At 39.9% G+C, this 18,358-nt stretch overlaps 1 protein-coding gene across 4 annotated transcripts in view; it reads left to right on the plus strand.

The window, feature by feature from the left end:
* IL1RL2 (interleukin 1 receptor like 2) overlaps positions 1-18,358 on the plus strand; it is a 39,161-nt gene extending 20,803 nt beyond the window's left edge. For 2 of the 4 annotated variants that reach the window (XM_039840110.1, XM_039840111.1), the window contains 6 exons: positions 1,233-1,304; positions 4,057-4,186; positions 4,968-5,104; positions 8,074-8,217; positions 14,884-15,045; positions 16,695-18,358. In XM_039840110.1, the coding sequence (XP_039696044.1) occupies positions 1,233-1,304; positions 4,057-4,186; positions 4,968-5,104; positions 8,074-8,217; positions 14,884-15,045; positions 16,695-17,119 (1,070 nt within the window). In that variant the 3' untranslated portion in view covers positions 17,120-18,358. The remainder of the gene's footprint in view (positions 1-1,232; positions 1,305-4,056; positions 4,187-4,967; positions 5,105-8,073; positions 8,218-14,883; positions 15,046-16,694) is intronic. The other 2 variants (XM_039840113.1, XM_039840112.1) reach the window with 2 other exon arrangements.

Consider the following 18,358-nt stretch of genomic DNA (forward strand, 5'->3'; position numbering starts at 1 on the left):
GGAGGTAAAACCCACAGGTCTTAGTGTTGGACTGAATCTGGGGTTAGGGATGTGGCAAGGTCAAGAAAGCTTTGCCTTTGGGCATATACAACTAACTGGATGGTAATACTATTCAATGAAATAAGATAACTTTGGAGAACAATTTAGGAGTGAGATCATGGGTTTTGTCATGGCTAAGTTGAGTTCTTGGTGCTCTTGAGGCGCTCACGTGGAAATATGGAGTTGGCCTTGGTCTCTGTGGGTCTGGAGCTTAGAAAAAGTGCTGCAGATTCAGCTTACAATGTCACTGGCCTTTAAATGCTGTTCGAAGAGGTGGATGCCAATGAGAGTGCCTAGGGAAAGAGTAGAGAGTAGAAAATCGAAGGTTTAGGGGTAATGAAAGAGGCACAGACTGAGAAATGTTAAGAAGTAAAATTAGTTTGACTTGGTGATTGATAATTTGAAGAGGGTGAGAGAAAAACTGTTGCCAAGAATGACTTTCAAATTTTAGTTGTGCATGATCTGTGGAAGGTGGTTCTTTATCTAGCTGGTGATGACCTCTGTTTGAGATGTACTAAATTCGAAGAATTTCTAGAATCTGCAAATATTATGGCCATCATAAAGAACATATGTTTTTGCATTTTCCAAGCTTCCTTTTTATAACTTTTTATATTCCACCTAAATGTATAGGAGGAGCATGGGACTAACAAAATTATTAAATTTTGGTGGACAGATGGAGAATGGAAGAAGTAGAGAAAGACAAAGCGGAGATATAAGGGAGATAAGTACAGAGTCGGATGTGGGAATGAAGAAGTGCAGTAGGGGTATGCAGTAGGGGTAAAGGAGGAAAGAATATGGAAAAGCAAGGTTGGAGGATCGAGGAGTGGAACTGGGACCTAGGCAAGAGATTTGTTCATAGCCACCTCTTAAGAAGTATATTTGGATTATTAGATAATGAGATTTTATTGTACAATTTCATTAGTTTATCTTTATACCAAATATATGGTGGGAAAGAAAACTCTCTTGGTAGCCTGGATTTTAGGTTTTTTTCCTTAACAATTCAATTATTTCCGATTTAAAAATATGCATTTGTGGAGTCATATTTTGTCACACCATGAGTTTTGATTTTACTTGACCAATGTTTGTTGAAAGTCTGCCCTGCACCATGTTTTTTAATGCTATGTTCTCATTAAAGAAATTGGGAATGTATCACATGTGATTCTTATTCAATTTCATGTGGGATTTTTTAACAGAAAATGTTGGACGTGGAGGAAGAATCCCTAAAATAACTTATCCAAAAAACAATACAATAGAAGTACAGCTTGGTGAGTAATGTTATAGGAGCCATTGAAATCACTGAGGGTAAAAGTTCATGTGCGCACATATCCTTTTGGGTTTTTGAATTTCAAAGATGAAGACACACACCATGCGCATTCAGTTTCCAGCGCTGAATGTACCTGAGCTCATCAGGAGAGGCATCAAAACCAAAATCTAGAGAGCTGAAGCCTGGGGAAGTTGCAGTATCAAAGCTCTGACAGTGAGCACTGTGGGTCTAAAGGATTAAGGCCATTTATGCCAAGCTGATGAAAATGTAAAAATCATTCCTGAAAGAGGTGATACTACTATAATGTTGATCGAGAATTCTGAATTATATTATCTCACCCTGGAAAGTATATTAAAGGAGTAGGAAAAGTTATGTTATATTCTTTATTTTACATAGGAAGAGACCAGTAAACATCATCCCTCTTGTGAAATAAAAATATGTTGAGTTACTTCTGAGGAAAAAAAAGTAACTTAAACAAAGTTTTTATTAAAAGCTAAATGCTCAGGTTGGGTTAAATATTAAAATCTGATAACATTCTCTTCTCAAAAGATATAGATCTAAAAATACATGACCTAGAAGATTAAATATAAATTCATAAACAAGATATATCTTGCAAAAATTAACACCAATAATCATGTTAACACCAATAATCTTTTAATCTGACAATATACCTTTCAATGTAAAAATTGAATGGCAAATTGAACCATTTGATACTAATAAAAATTACAATACCTAACCCTAATAAAAAAAGTATGTGCCAAGTAGTAGTGCATCAGAATATATAAAGCTAAAACTCAGATATACGAAAACAATGCAAGATAACACAACTGTTTCAGTTATTGTGGACAAGTTTAACATACGTTGGTTTTGACACATTGGCTAATCAAATAAGGGTCTAAAAGATTCTAGTAGTATAATAAGACTAATGTATTGTATAAATCACACTCATAAACACCTATGAAAAATCAAGACTCCCAGAAGAGGAAATTATACAGACCGTATGGTGCAATCACAGTGCAGCAAGTCTAGAAATTTACAAAGTAAAAACAATGATAAACCTCACATGAATAAAATTTACTTATTTTAAAAATTAAGCAACAACAAATTTATCTTCTAATTATTTGCTTTGTTGGTTAGATTTAATCCATAGTCATAGAATATTTACAAAATAACGGCAGTGAAAACATATTAAACTTCATGGAAAGTGACCAATGCTAAACTCTAAACACGTTAATCTTTAAATATCATTAGCATTAATAATGAGTATAGAAATAATTAAAATACATAAACTAACCATTTAACTCTTTAAAAGGGGCAACTAGATAATCCTCTGAAAGAAAATAACAAAGATAAAAGTAAAAACTAATGAATTTATTAAAAGATAAGTCCCAGAGTTGTTTCTGAGATAGAAGTGTTCAGGGCAGGGAAGAATAAGAACAGAAGAAAGAGAAATTTCCCACAAATCTAATCCCCCAAATGTAGAGGAACTCAAATGTAAAAGGCAGAAGTGAGAAAGGTTATAAAGCAACAAGTGGAAAGGAGATGAAATCTGTTTAAAAGGCTTTGGACCTACATGTTTTAAGAAGTCTTGTCAACTTTTAAGAAAATAATAATGCCCATAATAGAGGATATTTGTCTACATATCACTTCCCATGTGAATACTCTAGTGGCTTTCATAAACACCTAGAAAAGATAAGTATATCTGTTATTAACTCCCTTAATTAACTTTGGTCCTCCTTCCTGTCTGAAAATTCTAGCCAATGTATTCAGACAATAAAGAGACAAGAGCTGTAAGTCTTGGAAGAGGATGTTAAACATATAATTATTTCAAATGATCTATGAAATCTACTTGGAAATTCTGAGAAAATTCTCTAAAACACTATAAGTCACTATAATCACTGTTTAGTAAGGTTTTCCAATACAAAATAAACTTTCAAAGCTAATAGCATTTTTATATGCCTGAAGTAATTATGTATTATGTAATTGGGGAAAATGACATTTATAATTGCAATAAATAATAAAATATTAAGGAATAAAATGAACACAAAATTTGAAAGACTTGCCTACATTAAAATAATTATATTTTAAGCCAGGACATTGGAGAAGACAATTTTTAGTGAATTTCCTTACTGTGTCTCTAAATGGGAACATTCAGTCTCGAAAATAGGTTATTTCTCTCAGATTAATATATAAATTTAATATAATACCCATTAAATATCACTGAATGTCCTAAATTTAATATTTCTCTCAGATTAATATATAAGTTTAATATAATACCCATTAAATATCACTGAATTTTACAAAGCATTTCTAAAATTTATGCCCCAAATGCTGGAGTTAGCAAAGAAATAACTGAATAAAAGAAGTAGAGACCTTTTCTAGTATATATTAAATTATTATATAATTACAATGAGTAAATATTGATAAAATACAAATAAAATTAAAGCAATATAACAAAAACAATAACCAGATGCTAGATTATAAAAGAATTTGGTAAAGGCAATTTATGGGATTTAAAGATTTGTAGGGAAAGAGAAATAAGTGTACATATAATGTTGGTGTAACTTGTTAAATTTGAAGGTTATGTAGTTCATTCTTTATCTCATATCGCACATAAAAATACATTTTCAAAGAATATAAAAATAAAACCACAAAAGTAACATTAAAAAATAAAGATAAATTTTTATCTAATTATTAACCAGGTCATTTTTGGTAGAATTTTCATTTAATATTTGTGAATTTGATTTTTATAGGCTCCACCCTCATTGTAAACTGCAACATAACAGACAGGAAGGATAATACAAATCTGCGGTGCTGGAGAGTCAATAGCACTTTGGTGGATATTTACTATGAAGAATCCAAACGCATCCAAGAAGGAATTGAGTAGGTGTTCTGTTTTTCTGGCTTCTCCCAGAATGAGCAAGAATTTCTCCATTTATGTGATTTTGGTGTTAATACTGCTTTTTGGATGGTTCTCACTGCCTCCTCATCCTTTTGGCTTTGTCTTTCAAAGATCTTCTCAGTGCTGTGTATGAGCAAGCATCTGGTTCAAAGAAGTGTGAGGGGCTGATTATTCATTCCCACCATGTCCTAGTTAGAGATGAGGCCAAACATGAAGTATGGCCTTCAGGCAAGAAAATTGATTTCTGTCAGCTCCTACTTAAGGCCAGTCTCATTCCTAGTTGGTCATATGATGAACCAGAGCCCTTCGAGGCTTAAATAGCAAAATAATAGGTGGTAACTCAGGGACTCTTGGGGGAAGCAGTATGTAATCATTAGCTGATTCAATGGTATGAACCAATTTTATGGTGGTGGAAATTGAAAGATGTGACAGAAGACTCGTGGAGTTGGAGGACAGAAGAACTTGTGTTGGCCTTGCAGTGTAGCTAAGTGGAGAGGAAGAGAGAGAAGAAGGCCCCTTAGGGCTGGGATGGTGTCTGAAATTTGCAGAATTATACTTCCTTATCACGGTCCAGATGGTAATGCAAATTTGGGACCTCACGACGCACATACCTTTTTGATTCACTCAGAGAAATACTCGTTGGGTAAAATGGCGGCGTAACGTGTCCTCTGAAAGGGAATCTTATCTTCCAGACTAAAAGTTATAAAATACATTGGGTAAAATGTGACTCATGTATTAATGATTGGCTCTTTTCTTCTATAGAACCCATGTTATTTTTCCGGAATATACTTTTTACACAGTGAACATAACCTTCTTAGAAGTGAAAATGGAAGATTATGGCCACCCTTTCACATGCCATGCTGGCGTGTCCGCAGCGTACTTTATGTTAAAACCCCCAGGTAATGTCTTCATGGGTTACATACTGTACAGAGTTTTCAAAATGATGGCAAAGAAACACACAGGAAAGAGAAGTGACGTTAAGTGTTTAGTTTGAGGCAGCAGAGTGTTATTAAACAGAGAAACCGGATATGAAATCTAGGGAAGAGCTGATGGAATGTCTGACGATGCTCTTGCAGTGAGGCTGTGACTTTATTGTAGCGTACTTTGCGCCATTTTAATATATCGAGGTTTTAGGTACTGAAATTCTAGAACACAGAAGTGTTCCTTTTTGAAACCTGATGGCTCAACTGTTAAAATCACATGCTTGTGCTTTTTCAGCTTTTAGATCGTTTGTTAAATGTAATTTGATCTGAAAATTAAATGTTTATGTATGTTTTTATCATATAACTTTGTAAAATTACCTATAGAGGCTGAATTCTGATATTTGAGCAGGAGGCCTTCAAATGTGGTGTGTCTACACAAGTTGCACTATTATCACTGTACAGAGCATATCGACTCTCCATTGCAGGTGATAGAACCAGAGGGTAGACAGTGATGGATGAAATCATAACCTTGATTGCAGCTTAAATTATTAACATACCAAGGGAAGTGTTTGAAGCCCCCTGTAAAATGTTGACGTGTAGCTTACCAAGACAGGTTTTTCTCTTTTGATTCTATTAATATCAACTTTATTTTTCTTGGCTAGCTACATGCAAGAGAGAGGGCTTCAATTTGCCAGTGTCCCTTCACAGAAATCTGCCCAACCTAGAAGTTTGAGTTCTTTGTTTCGTAACCTAGACTGAAGATGACCAGCGTAGATTTACATGCCAGTGCTGACTTATAGACACTGACGACTTGGAAGTACTGTGTTCAGAAGGATTCTGAGGCTAAGTCCTGGCTCAGAGGAAAATCGCTGTTAACAGTTCATACCTGCCAATCATGTGGGAGGAAGGGGGCTAGTTTGCCTTCTCTGTTTTAGGTCAGTTGAAAAACCCGTGCTTCACCAAGTTTATCTTTGCTCCTATCCACACTAATTTCACTTCTCACACACAATGTGTTTTTGGACTTTTCTTTTGCCTGAGTTCTTAGAAATGTTACTGTCTTAAATCTAAGCCTCTCGTCGGTTTACCTGTGGCCAAAGGTGAGGTTAAAGCTTCTCTGTTTGACTTCCTTATTTTTGCTGAAAACACATCCAGATTGTATCTTATTTAGTTTGTCTGAAGCAGGGTCATTAGAAAGTTAGTTGAATTGGGTATATCCGTCTGTGAGTTTCTTGTAATCATTTATTCTCAACTATCATCTCAGTTTAAGGCTGGAGGTAGCCTTATGGACTCAAACGGCCAAAAATATCATCCTTAGCAGGGCCTTCAATGGGCATCTGGTGTCTTAACAGTGAATTTTCCACTTATTTAAATTTCAAAGCTCAGACTTCCTTAGAACTTATTCATTAATGTTCTGTTTCCACTTTCATCATCTTTTAGCTCATTTATGGAGCAGAGGGTATCGATACTCCTAAATGCAGTGAATGGTCAACTCACTAATTTCTAACCATCACTCCTGTCTGCTTACCAGGGGCTTCTGAATCTCATAGGCAGTGTGGGCATGGTCTTCTTATCATGGCCATTTACTATACCAAGATCCCTGAAGTGGATCTTGAAGGCTTCCCAGACAAAGGTCCTCCCAAAAAGAGGGGTGGCATTGGTGCTCCAAGAGCTGGGGAAGGGTAAAGACGCAAAAGGACGGGAGGGAAGAGAGACTCCATCTAAAAGTTAGCAACTCACGGTTCAAACACGTGGTCAGGATCAGATTGGGCACCAGTATGCAGAGCAGAGCTACCTCTACTTGGCCGTATTGGGGCTTAATCGATGGACTGATACATTTTCAGCACAGAATGTGCTTTTACTTACTGTGCTTCATTGTGCCATGTATTTAAAGACACCTGAGAGTAGCTAGGGATGTCTTTGGCCTCAAAATGTTTGCAACATGGTGTGGCCTAGGGCAGGTTGTGATATGCTCTTTAATGAGTATTTAAAAAGTGAAAGTGCTTTGGGAATTCAAAGATAAAGTAAAGTTCTCCTCCCTACTCTCCTGAACACATATCTTCTGGTGGAGACTGAAGGATCAGGAAGGGGGCCCGTGGAGGTAGTTGTGTATGTGGCGGGTTCTAAGACTGGGGAGGGTTTCCCTTCCTTTCCCTCCTTCCCGTTTTCTAAGTCTCTGCTTCCTAGAACCTCTTTCTTTGGAAGCCCAGGTTTGGACTGCGGTAAGGAAGAACGCCATGCCATTCGTCTTCTCAGATATGTAGGAAGGATCCTGTTTCTGCAGACTTGGCCTTCCATAGGAGCTGGTTCTGCTCCTTGGCCACCTCCTGCCCATGGCTTTTTCCATATTTGCTCTCCGGTGTGCTGAGCAAGCACAGCAGGGTGTCAGCACCCTTCCTGTGACTGCAGCTCTCAGGCCAGCACCTAGCCTGTACTCTGTTGTCCCAGCAAAGCTGAGGTGGGTCGGGGTGTGGCTCATGGCCAACAGAGATGGAGGCAACCGATGGCTCCTTATTTATGACACGAGTCCCACTGCTCAATGTTGAATAACTGGGAAGGCAGTTATAACAATACTACTATCAAGAATGTGCAGTGGTGTCACGTGGACTACTTTTCTAATAATGTGCTCAAGCCTCACACCTGGAGAGTCTGGTGTTGACTAAGTAGGACTTGGCCATGTGTGTTTTGATAGCAAGTGGAGCATGCCATGTCTGTCTTTGGGTGATCAGGTCCGACAGAATTTCCCTCCCCAGGTTCTCAAAATTTGTTTCCTGAAATTCATGGTTCAAACCACCTTATTCTACTCCCATACCTATTACTGAACTATAAATAAAAATATTTAAGCAGCGTTTTCATCGACATTTGGCATTTGCAATGTGATCCATGTAAGTAAAGTGTATAATCGACACTTTGTATTATTATTTTATTTTTTTTGCTGTCATTTGTAGAGCCAGATTTTCGCGCTTGCTTGATAGGAGGGCTTCTCGCCTTTGCAGGTGTGACAGCGTTCGCCATGTACACCTACACCTTTTATAAGATTGATGTCGTGCTTTGGTATCGAAGTGCCTTCCAATCTATGAGAACCATAGAAGGTAAGTGTGGGGAAACGGAGAAAAATGTCTCAGAATTGGTGTTTGCTCGTCCACATAACCATTGTAAATATACTTGATCGTATTTTACTAGCTTGCCTTCTGTGTTGTTGGCAAATTTAGAGGAAGGAGTCTCCCTGGAATGTTCCATACTTCTGATAAATGATTTGCCCAAGACCACAAGCATTGTTCAGTCGAATAAGGCTTGCAGGCCAGTAGTGAAGGAGTGACAAAACATTTGCTGAAAGCCAGGACCAGTCACCTTTTGAGTCCCACTGCAACCATTTCAGAATGGTTCTCACACCTGCTGGTGTTTGCAAAAGAAGAGAATGTCTCCTAGGGCAAGGTGCTCTTATCTATGATGCACCTTCAACACAGTGGATGCGTGGACAGAAGTTATGTTATGGAAGATGACCAGCTGCCAATAGTTGCAGCACTCGACACTTGGTGCCTGAAAAGATTTAAGTCTCCAGCTTTTGAATTTGAAGAGAGACAGTCCTGAGTTTGAATTTGAGTTCTCTGCTTACTCCCTGTGTGATCCTAGGAAGATATTTAATTTTCTTCTCTTTCTTAGTTATGGAATGAGAGAGAGGAAGGAAGGACAAATGGAATGAAAGAAGAAAGGAAGGTAGGAAGGAAGAATGGAAGGAAGGAAGGCAGGCAGGAAGGAAGGAAGGAAGGAAGGCAGGAAAGAAGGAAGGAAGGAAGGCAGGAAGGAAGGAAGGGAAAATGATCAGTTCCTGCCTCACAGAGTGCTGTGGGGGCAATTGAGTCCAGGAAAGCACCGAGCAGGGGACCCTGGGGTACAGGAGGGCTCCTTTTTGCCTGGAGGTCAAAGCGAGCTGCCTGTGCTGCTGTGCCTGGGAGTTTTAGTGTGTTCTGTGGATCCTGTGACCTGTCGGCACTATTCAGCACAGAAATGTCCAGTGTGGTTCTGAGACCCTGAGAAGCAAGCATTTCTTACCTTTGTGACTTTAACTCCAGGATATAGATAGTGTCTTAGAATGGATGTGATCTATTAAGGACTTGATAAAAGTAATAAATCTGCTCTACAGTGCCCTGACTGGATGGAAAAATTAATAGCAGGCTGAGAGGAGTCTGTGTGGCTCACATTTGTGGAACTGCACAAATTTATACCTTACAAGTCTGGAGACTCACAATGCTAAAAGAGCAGCGACGTGGGGAAGATGGGTGTCCCGCGTGTTTTGTGAGTCCCTGTTACAGAGAAGGCCCTGTTTACCCTAAGTGCCTGCTTTGCGTATAAAAACATATTAGTAGTTGTTGCCCATGTGTTTGATGAAACGCAAATGTTCTAACTCGGACTTTATTCTACATTAAATTTTAGAATCAAACTTGGCAACCCTTGAGCAACAAAGAAAGCAACAAATACATATACATTTTTTCATGACAAAGTTCAATTGTGGCATTCTGGTTTTGTGTGCTCAGTGAGCCTCTGGTGCTATGGACAGTCGGCCAGATCTGGAGTTTCTGTTGGGGCAGCTCCCTGTGAGCCTGCCTGTGTCTGAGTTGTGGCCTGTATATGCTGAGAAGAGACTTTAGTGTGCCATTACTTGTCTCTTCTGACACACAGATGTGAGTGGTTCGGCTGCCTTCTGTTTATTGACTGACGGGGAACTATGTTGACTTAGATGATATTTCTGGAACTCTAGCCCTGTGATGTTTGTCACTCCCTGACTCATAACAACTCTCAGAAGTGTGAGTGATGAGTGCGTGGCAAATTTGCCTGTTCGTGAGGTCGAGTTTAGCAGGAAGAGCAAAAAGGAACAGTGACTCACCCTGAGCCGGGGGAGCTGAGCAGATGAGACTTGGAGAACCCTGCCCTCTGCTGAGCTTGGCCTGCAGCCCCAATTCAGAATCCTCAGTGGCCTGAGGATTTGATGAGCACACTTACGGTCAGCCAGTTGTCCTCTTTTTTTTTTTCTTCTTTTTTAATCCAGCCACACTTTTATGATTAACTTTTCGACAGCTCAGTCTATGAAAACTACCCTGTAATACCCACTGGAGTGTTGCTTTACAGTGACCTGGTGATAAGACTCAAAGATGAGTCGCAGATTCTGGTTTCATCTTTCGTCTTGCTTTCTTGGAGGATAATTTCAGATTTTTGTGGGGTAATGGATGGCAAACACAAATGAGGAGGAAAGAGAAATTGTGTCTTTTTTACAATAAAGTATTTATTCCATACATTTGTCAGGCTTTATAAGTGATGAATAGTTACGTGTGTCTAACTCACTGTTGTGTTAAAAGTCATCAACAGGCCTAGCTAAAGTCCACAAGTTCTGTGCATTGTCTAATAAGTCACAGGAGGTGCTTTAACAATTCTTCTGCCAGGTGCGCATGTGTGTACAATAGTACAAAGATCAGTTTACAAATTGGCTCGAGTGATGTGTATATGCCTCATCCTATTCCAAATAAATTTGAGGAGAATGTTCACATAGAACAGAACGATCAAAAACAAAAACAAAATAGGTACAGTGAACAAGGGAAACAAAGGAAGAATAGTAAAATAAAGCCAGGGTAGAGGTCTTGACCAACCCCAGACAGTTTTAAAGGTGAACTTGCTTTAGAAACAAAAGCAAGAGCAATTACATGGTTCATTATGTGCCGTTCACAAAAAACCTCTCAGATGCTCATGAGAGCACATGGCCTTTTCTGGGACAATTTTCCAAGAAACATCTATTTTTTTGTAGGGAGTTTCATTTCTAAAGGACATGATTCAGTGAACCTTGTGTGAGACAAAATTTCCATGATAAGTGTAACAGATTTCATGGAGTTTTTCTTCTAGTGTCTCCTATATGTATTTACAGGGCTACAACACTGAATCTCGTGCAATTCAGACAAAGCAATTGTTTGTCTAATTTTTCTACTGGTCCAGTTTGGTCAGATTTAACATTTAGCAATATCATATCAAGAGAATGTAGGGAATTGAATTGAATAATTTTTAGGCAATCTGTCATAAACATTAATTTATGTGACTCAATTTTTACATATTGGCCAACAGCCAGTAAGGACATATGCAGATGCTTTAACATCAAAAACAGGGTTGAATCTCCTTAGAAAACAAAAGGAATTTCTCCAGCACCTGAAGAAGCTGTCATCCACCACTATATAGAGGTGGGCTGTGAGCTTCTGCTAGCATTACCCAGTTTCCTCAGAAACTCTCTTGGTAGGTGTATACTTCTGCAAGTTTCTTGATGAAATAGACAGTTGGGAGCTGTCCAACTCATCCTTATTTGTTGCTCTTTATTGCTATTTCCTCAATTGCTATTTTAATTACTATGATTGGGAAACAAATTACCTCAAAATTTGGGGGCATAAAACAACCGTTTATTTTGCCTGTGTATGCTGTGGGTCAGGAATGTGGAAAGGCACAGTGGGGATAACCTGTCTCAGCTCCATGATGTCTGGGACCTCAGCTGGAGGGCTGACAGCTGATTTTGGCTAGTGGCTGCTGGCCTCAGCATTTCTCCACAAGGGCCACTCGAAACAGTCTCTCTGTGTAGCGTGGTTTCTTGCTTCCAAGAACAAATGAGCCAGGGTAAAGCCATGCTTTCTTTTATGGCTATGATCTTGAATTTCTAGCATCACTTCTACTCTATTCTCTTCATCAAGGCAGCAACAGAGTCTCTGCCCAATTTTAAGGAAGTAGAAATAGGTTCCACCCCTTTATGGGGTGTGACAAAGGTCTGAAACAGCATGTGGGGCTGGAAATATTGTTGGGGCAATTTCTGGAAAACACAGTCTGACACAGTTGCACAGCATTCATCAGAGATAAACTTTGTGAAGTTTCATGCTTCCAGTTCTCAACTGTACCAGAGGGAGTGGTGGACTTGGATTTGAATCAGAGCTGTGCATTTACCAGCCAGGAGACTGGCGAAATTACGCAGCTTCCTTAATCCCTAATCCCTAATCCCTTCCTTAATCCCTAATCCAAGGATAGACATGTGATCCTCACAGTTGACACTGAGAGGAAAAGCCATGAAAGGTTGGCGTGCAGTGACCTGAAAGGACCCTTCAAAACGAGCGGGCTGAAGCAAAAAAGCAAAATGGCTGCAGCTTGATCTTTTGCTATATTGGTCAGTGTTACAAATTGGTCATTTCAAAATGATGGGAACCCATTGCATATTGAGAACAAGTCAGGAAGATTTATTTCCACTCAAAAGCTTAGTCAGAAAAAAAAAAAATGACCAAAAAAATTGGAAGCAAGAGAGGAGGCACTAGCGGCAAGGCTGGGGACAGAGATAGTGATGAACCTAGATGTTTGTTGTGATACTAAGGCCAGGAAATACCACATTTACTTGGCAGGTGCCACTATTAATAGGGTACCAATCTAACCAACGCTTTATCATAAAATGATAAATATAATCCTGTTTTTAAATGGGAAAATTTAATTCCTTCCTAAAAGTTTTTGAAACATAAATACTTTATGAATTTTTTTGTCCTACTGCCCTCTCTATATATACACAATACACACACACACACACACACACACACACACACGTGTATAAAATCTCCTGGCTTTAGAAAGTCACGTGTATGACATTAAATTATATGCAGAAAAATATTCACTTATGGAGTGGTAGTCTAGCATAGTGACATTTAAAGCATTTCATGAAGATGTTTAGCTTGGTTGAGTTTTTGCCGACTCTAGACACAACTTAGTCATCCCTTTAGCAACTGCCCAGGACCCTGATTTATTAAAAAGCTGAATCTCTTCGTGATCTAGAACTTCCCTATCCGCTACATAGATGCCACATTTTTGATTCTCTGTAAAATCAAGCTCCATTCAGACATTTGGCAGTGCTGGTGGAGACCTCCTCTGCAGCAGGTCCTGTAACAGGTGTTGAGGGTAGAGCAGGAGCCAAACAAAGTTCCTACTCTCACACAGATTCCTGTGATGACAGGGAGTGGGAACTGAGAAACATGTGCGTGTGCATGTACTTTTGTTACTATTTCCCACAGGATGGCCAGGAATGATGAGCAAAGATGTGGAGGTTGGCAGTGGTTGGTGTGAGAATCATGGCTATGTGTAAACTCTAAAGTTCTGTGCACATTTTAACTACTCTTATTTAGACAAAAACTAGAAGAACACAAGACTTTGCCCTCTTTCATTAGGCTGAGAACGACTCCTCTCCGAGTGTGTTCATCAAACAAACTTCCATAAAAGTGAATAGGAAGGGCTAGCGTCCCTCTCCACTTCCTGTTAGGTTGGCTTTACATTTCCAAGTAGCCTGGAGTTCGAACATCACATTTTCCAATGAGACGCCCACTCAAACCTCCTAGCCTTGCTAAAATTTCTTGCTCATTCACAGGACCCCTGAGCAGGGCATACATACACATACATACACATATCCCTTTCACACCCTTTCAAGCTATTTCCCTTCGTGGCCAGTTTACTCTCCACTTTCAGCCCCTCATTTTTTTCTCCTAAGCTCTCCCCACCCTTTAAAATTCAGGAGCTGTCTCATGTTCTTTGTGAGTTTTTTTCCTAAGAACTCCAGAGTATAGGGAATTTTCCTGTCTTTATGTCTCCTATTCATTCAGCCATTTGTTATCTTATAGACCTTGGGTTGTTTTTATTTCTACCTCTATGAATGATGGTCCTAATTAGGTCTTGTGTGCTGTCCATGTGTACACTGGCGAGGGCAGTGGCTGATCCTTGCTCAGTCAGCAGTCGCTCATTCTGACAGTGATGACATGTGTGGTTGTGTTCGACTGCTCAGTACTGCCCAGATGATTCCTGGAGTCTGCTCAGATACTTGGCCTCTGTACAGAGTGGTGTGAATTGCAGCAATGAAATTCACTGGTGTGTCTAAATTGTGAGATTTGGCCTATTTTTCCCGGCGCAGTTAAGACAGTATTCCCTTGTACAGGACCCGTCGAGGAAGACATTGATGGAAACTCTTGCTTTCAATTCTTGTTTTCAGCCACCTCACAAGAGTAGTATAACAGAAATGAAGAATGCCTCTGATGGGCTTGTTAGCGGACTAGACATGGCAGAGGAAAGAATCTCTGAGCTCGAGGATCTCTAATTAGAAACCTGCAAAACTGAAAAGCAAAGAGAGCAAAGACTGAAGGAAAAAAAAAAAAGAAAATATCCAGTGACTGTGGTACAACCACAAAAGGTATAACATACGTGTAATGGGAATACCAGAAGAGAGAGAGAAAGGAATGGAAATATTTGGAACAGTAATAATTGAGAATTTTCCCAAATTAATGTCAGACAGAAATCCAGGAGCTCAGAGAACACTAAGTAAGGTAAATACCAAAAAACTGCCCCAGCTCTACCTAGGCATATCATTTTCAAACTACAGAAAATCAAAGATAAGGAAAAAATTCCGCCCCCCCCAAAAAAAAGACCCGGAGGCGAACAAACACTTTACTTATAGAGAAAGAGAGATATTAGTGACACTCGACTTCTCAGAAACCATGCAAGCAAGAAGAGAGCGGAGTGAAATATTTTAAGTGTTGAAAGAATGAGATACTGAGTGTGGCAATGCTTGGCACGGCGTCAGCCATCTGGACACTCTGCTCTGGTGTCATTGACCCAGGCAAAAAGGACGTCATGGCAACAGCTCAGATTTTCACTTTGTTAGTGTAAGAGAATTTGGTAGGAATAATTCCATGAGCTTGTCCCACTTATTTTTTCAGATGGGAAACTGTATGATGCATATGTCTTATACCCCAAGCCTCAAGGCGAAAGCCAGAGCCATCATGTGGATACACTGGTGTTAAAGACCCTGCCTGAGGTGCTGGAGAAGCAATGTGGATATAAGTTGTTTATATTTGGCAGGGATGAATTTCCTGGACAAGGTATGTTTTAAGTGAAGTGAAAAACAACGAATGAATAAAAAGTAAAGTCTTTCTCCTCCCCAGCCCATAGCCCCTGTGCTGAGGAGGTCGGGGCCAAACTCTCCACTCTCAGTAGGCTCATTCCTGCAACAGAATAGCTGGGATCCTGGTTGAAATAATGTGACTCTCATTTTGAGTAAGGATATAGTTGACCCATTCACGTGAACAGGTGCCAGGTGCTGTAGCCTTGGCAAAGAGATTGAAATGTTCACTAACCATCACGTCTTTAAGACTAACTGCTAAATATTTTTTTTAGGTTCGAATATGTAAATCAGCTCATATTTAACACTGATTTTACAAAACTCAAGCACCCGACCCTTCCCTACCTAAATAAAATAGAAGTTATGTGTTTATTTTACCCATTTAATAGGGGTATAGCTTTGGGCAGTGCAGTTAACATCTCTGAACCTCAGCTGTCTCATCTGTCAAATGGGGACAAGAACCCTTCTCTGACTTGGATGAGAGAGTTAAATGACTTTAAACCTGAACAGGTGCTCAGTACATTACACACTCAGTGGACAAATGTTTTCCCTTTGAAGGTGATACAGTAAATGGCAGAAATCTGAAATAAACATCCTTTCTAGTTGTCAGGAAACCAAGATTACTACTTCATATCATTTGATATTGGCTTACTCTGGGTCATTTTTAAAGTACTTTGGATTTGTAGGCTGTTCATATCCACAGTGAGACCACAGCTATATCTCACCCACAACTTCTCAAATTATAAAATTATCTTCCATGAGGAAATGAAACTTAGATATAGTGCTTGACATAAACATGTGAAATAGCTCCCATTTTATAAGCATATCAACATTCATCCATTCACTTATTTAACAAACATTTATTGGGCACCTGCTGAGTACTAGGTAATGCTCTAGGTCCTAGAAATATTAAAATAAACCAAAGAGAAGAAGAGCTGGCTTTTGGGGAGGTTGCAGCCTGTTCTTATAGACTAAGTATAAAAGGGATCTAAAACTTAATCTTTATTTCTCAAAAAGTTTTATCCACAGCTGGATAGTTGAAGAATTCTCCCTTCCCCTCCCTATGAAATCATCAGGGTACGTTACTGGTTTCAAGTTAGTCCTATAAATCCTGGTCATTTAAATAGCTATAAAGCACAAGAGGAAAACAAATAAAAATTAACATGACATTTGAGCTAACTACATTTTTCTTATCCTTGTAAAATCTATTTCTTTTTTTAATGTGTTCATCATATTCTTTCAGACCTTCAGTTGAGTCTGGGGATACAAAGCTAGGCATGGTAAGATCCTTGTTCCAAGCAGTTCGCCACCTGTAGGTGGAGCTGGTGGGCCTAGGAAAGTGACATACCAGTGACTAACCATCAAAACATGTATGTGATTCATGAACATAGAGGACCAGTTTTTTAGGGGAAGTCAGGAAGGATTCACAGAGGGGATGATAAATGTTACAAACAAACAAACAAGCAAGCAAGCAAACAAACAAAGAAACAAAACTCTCGTTAATCTATTCCAAAGTCATATTTATTCTTAAGTCCTTTCTCAGCACCCATTTCTAATATGCTCAAGAGCGTTAACGATCTGGGCCGTTTTCTTCATGAGATCTTCTGCATCTTCTTTCTTTATTTGCAGCTGTGGCCAATGCCATAGATGAAAACATTAAGCTGTGCAGGAGACTGATCATCATCATACTTCCCAGATCGGGAACTATGGGCTTCGACCTATTAAAGAACATGTCAGAAGAACAAATCGCAGTCTATAATGCGCTCATCCAGGATGGGATGAAGGTCATTCTGATTGAGCTGGAGAAAGTCAAGGACTATACAGCCATGCCAGAGTCAATTCAGTACATTAAGCAGAAGCATGGGTCTGTCCACTGGAGTGGGGACTTCACAGAGCAGTCGCCGTGTGCAAAAACCAAGTTCTGGAAAAAAGTGAGGTATCGCATGCCACCAAAAAGGTTCCCACCATCTTCTCCTGTCCAGGTGCGGACATATACACTTGGCGATCTCACTACTGGCGAGTGGAAGGCCAACGCGGGCTTCATCACCCCGTGATGGAGAGTTTGTCCTCGTGGAGTAGCTCACAGTTGGACAAAGTGCATTGCATTTGGGCCATCTGCTTGAGGCTTGCTGTTGTGTACTTGTGAGTGGGAGTCTGTGTCTATTTGCTTATTTTGATCAGAGCTACTTCTTCAGGGAAAGACACCACTTCCCTAGAAGGCCCTTATTAACTTATTGGCTCTGAACACGTGAACCTTTGCTGAACATGAGCTAGATCAAGCGTTTGAGCCCCTGCAGAATGGGACATATGGCATTGTAGACTTGCAATTCAGATGTCAGGAAGTTTAGCACACAGTGTGGCACCCGAGAGACCAGGTATGGGAGCCTGGGTAGTCAGAGGACAGCAGGAGGGCAGTCTGAAGGCTTGGGGAGGCTGGCAAGGATAGCGGCACTTTTTTAATGCCTGACCAGTGTCCACTGGGCCCTGGTCCTCAGGGAGTATTTGCTAGTCTATGAGCCCTTCTTACTCTCTAGTGTAAATAAATAGCTGTAACCACGGTCTTAGCAGGTTGATACTGCAAGCAACTTAAGGTCATCTAGAACAGTGGGGACCAACAGTGGTGACACTGGGTTGCCCATTAATCACCCTCTTGGTGGGGCCCATCCTTTGGAAGATTTTATATATCAAACCAAAATGAGTTGTAATCACTTATTGTTCCAGCTGGTGTATATCAGCCCGAATTCTGAGCAACACGTGAGAGACACGGTCATCACCTGAGATGATGTCATTCTAGTCTAAGTAAAACAAAATGACCTTTCAGTTAGCCAAGGCACCCACGTCACAGGTCAAGTTATGATTTAGCAAGTTGTGAAGGTTTTCGGTACTAAAAATCAGCTATAAACTCTTACCAGGACTTTCAAAGACCCTAACATGAGGAATTTCGATATAGCCTAACTCTCATTCTGTCATTGAGGACACCGAGCCTTACAAAGTGGACTGCTATGGGCAGAATGTTTGTGTCACCCCCAAATTCACATGTTGGACTCTAACACCCAATGTCTTGATATCAGGAGATGGGGCCTGTGGGAGGTAATTAGGTCATGTGGGAGGAGATCTCATGAATGGGGTTAGTGTCTTACAAAAGAGACCCCAGAGAGCTCCCTCACCTCTTCTGCCATGTGGGGACACAATGAGAAGTCTGCCACCTGGAAGAGGGCCCCCACCTGACCATTTTGGCACCCTGATCTCAAACTTGCAGCCTCCAGGACTGTGAGAAATAAACTTCTGTTGTT

Source organism: Pteropus medius, unplaced genomic scaffold (genome assembly GCF_902729225.1).
Source record: "Pteropus medius unplaced genomic scaffold, Ma_sr-lr_union100, whole genome shotgun sequence".
Classification (NCBI taxonomy): domain Eukaryota; kingdom Metazoa; phylum Chordata; class Mammalia; order Chiroptera; family Pteropodidae; genus Pteropus; species Pteropus medius.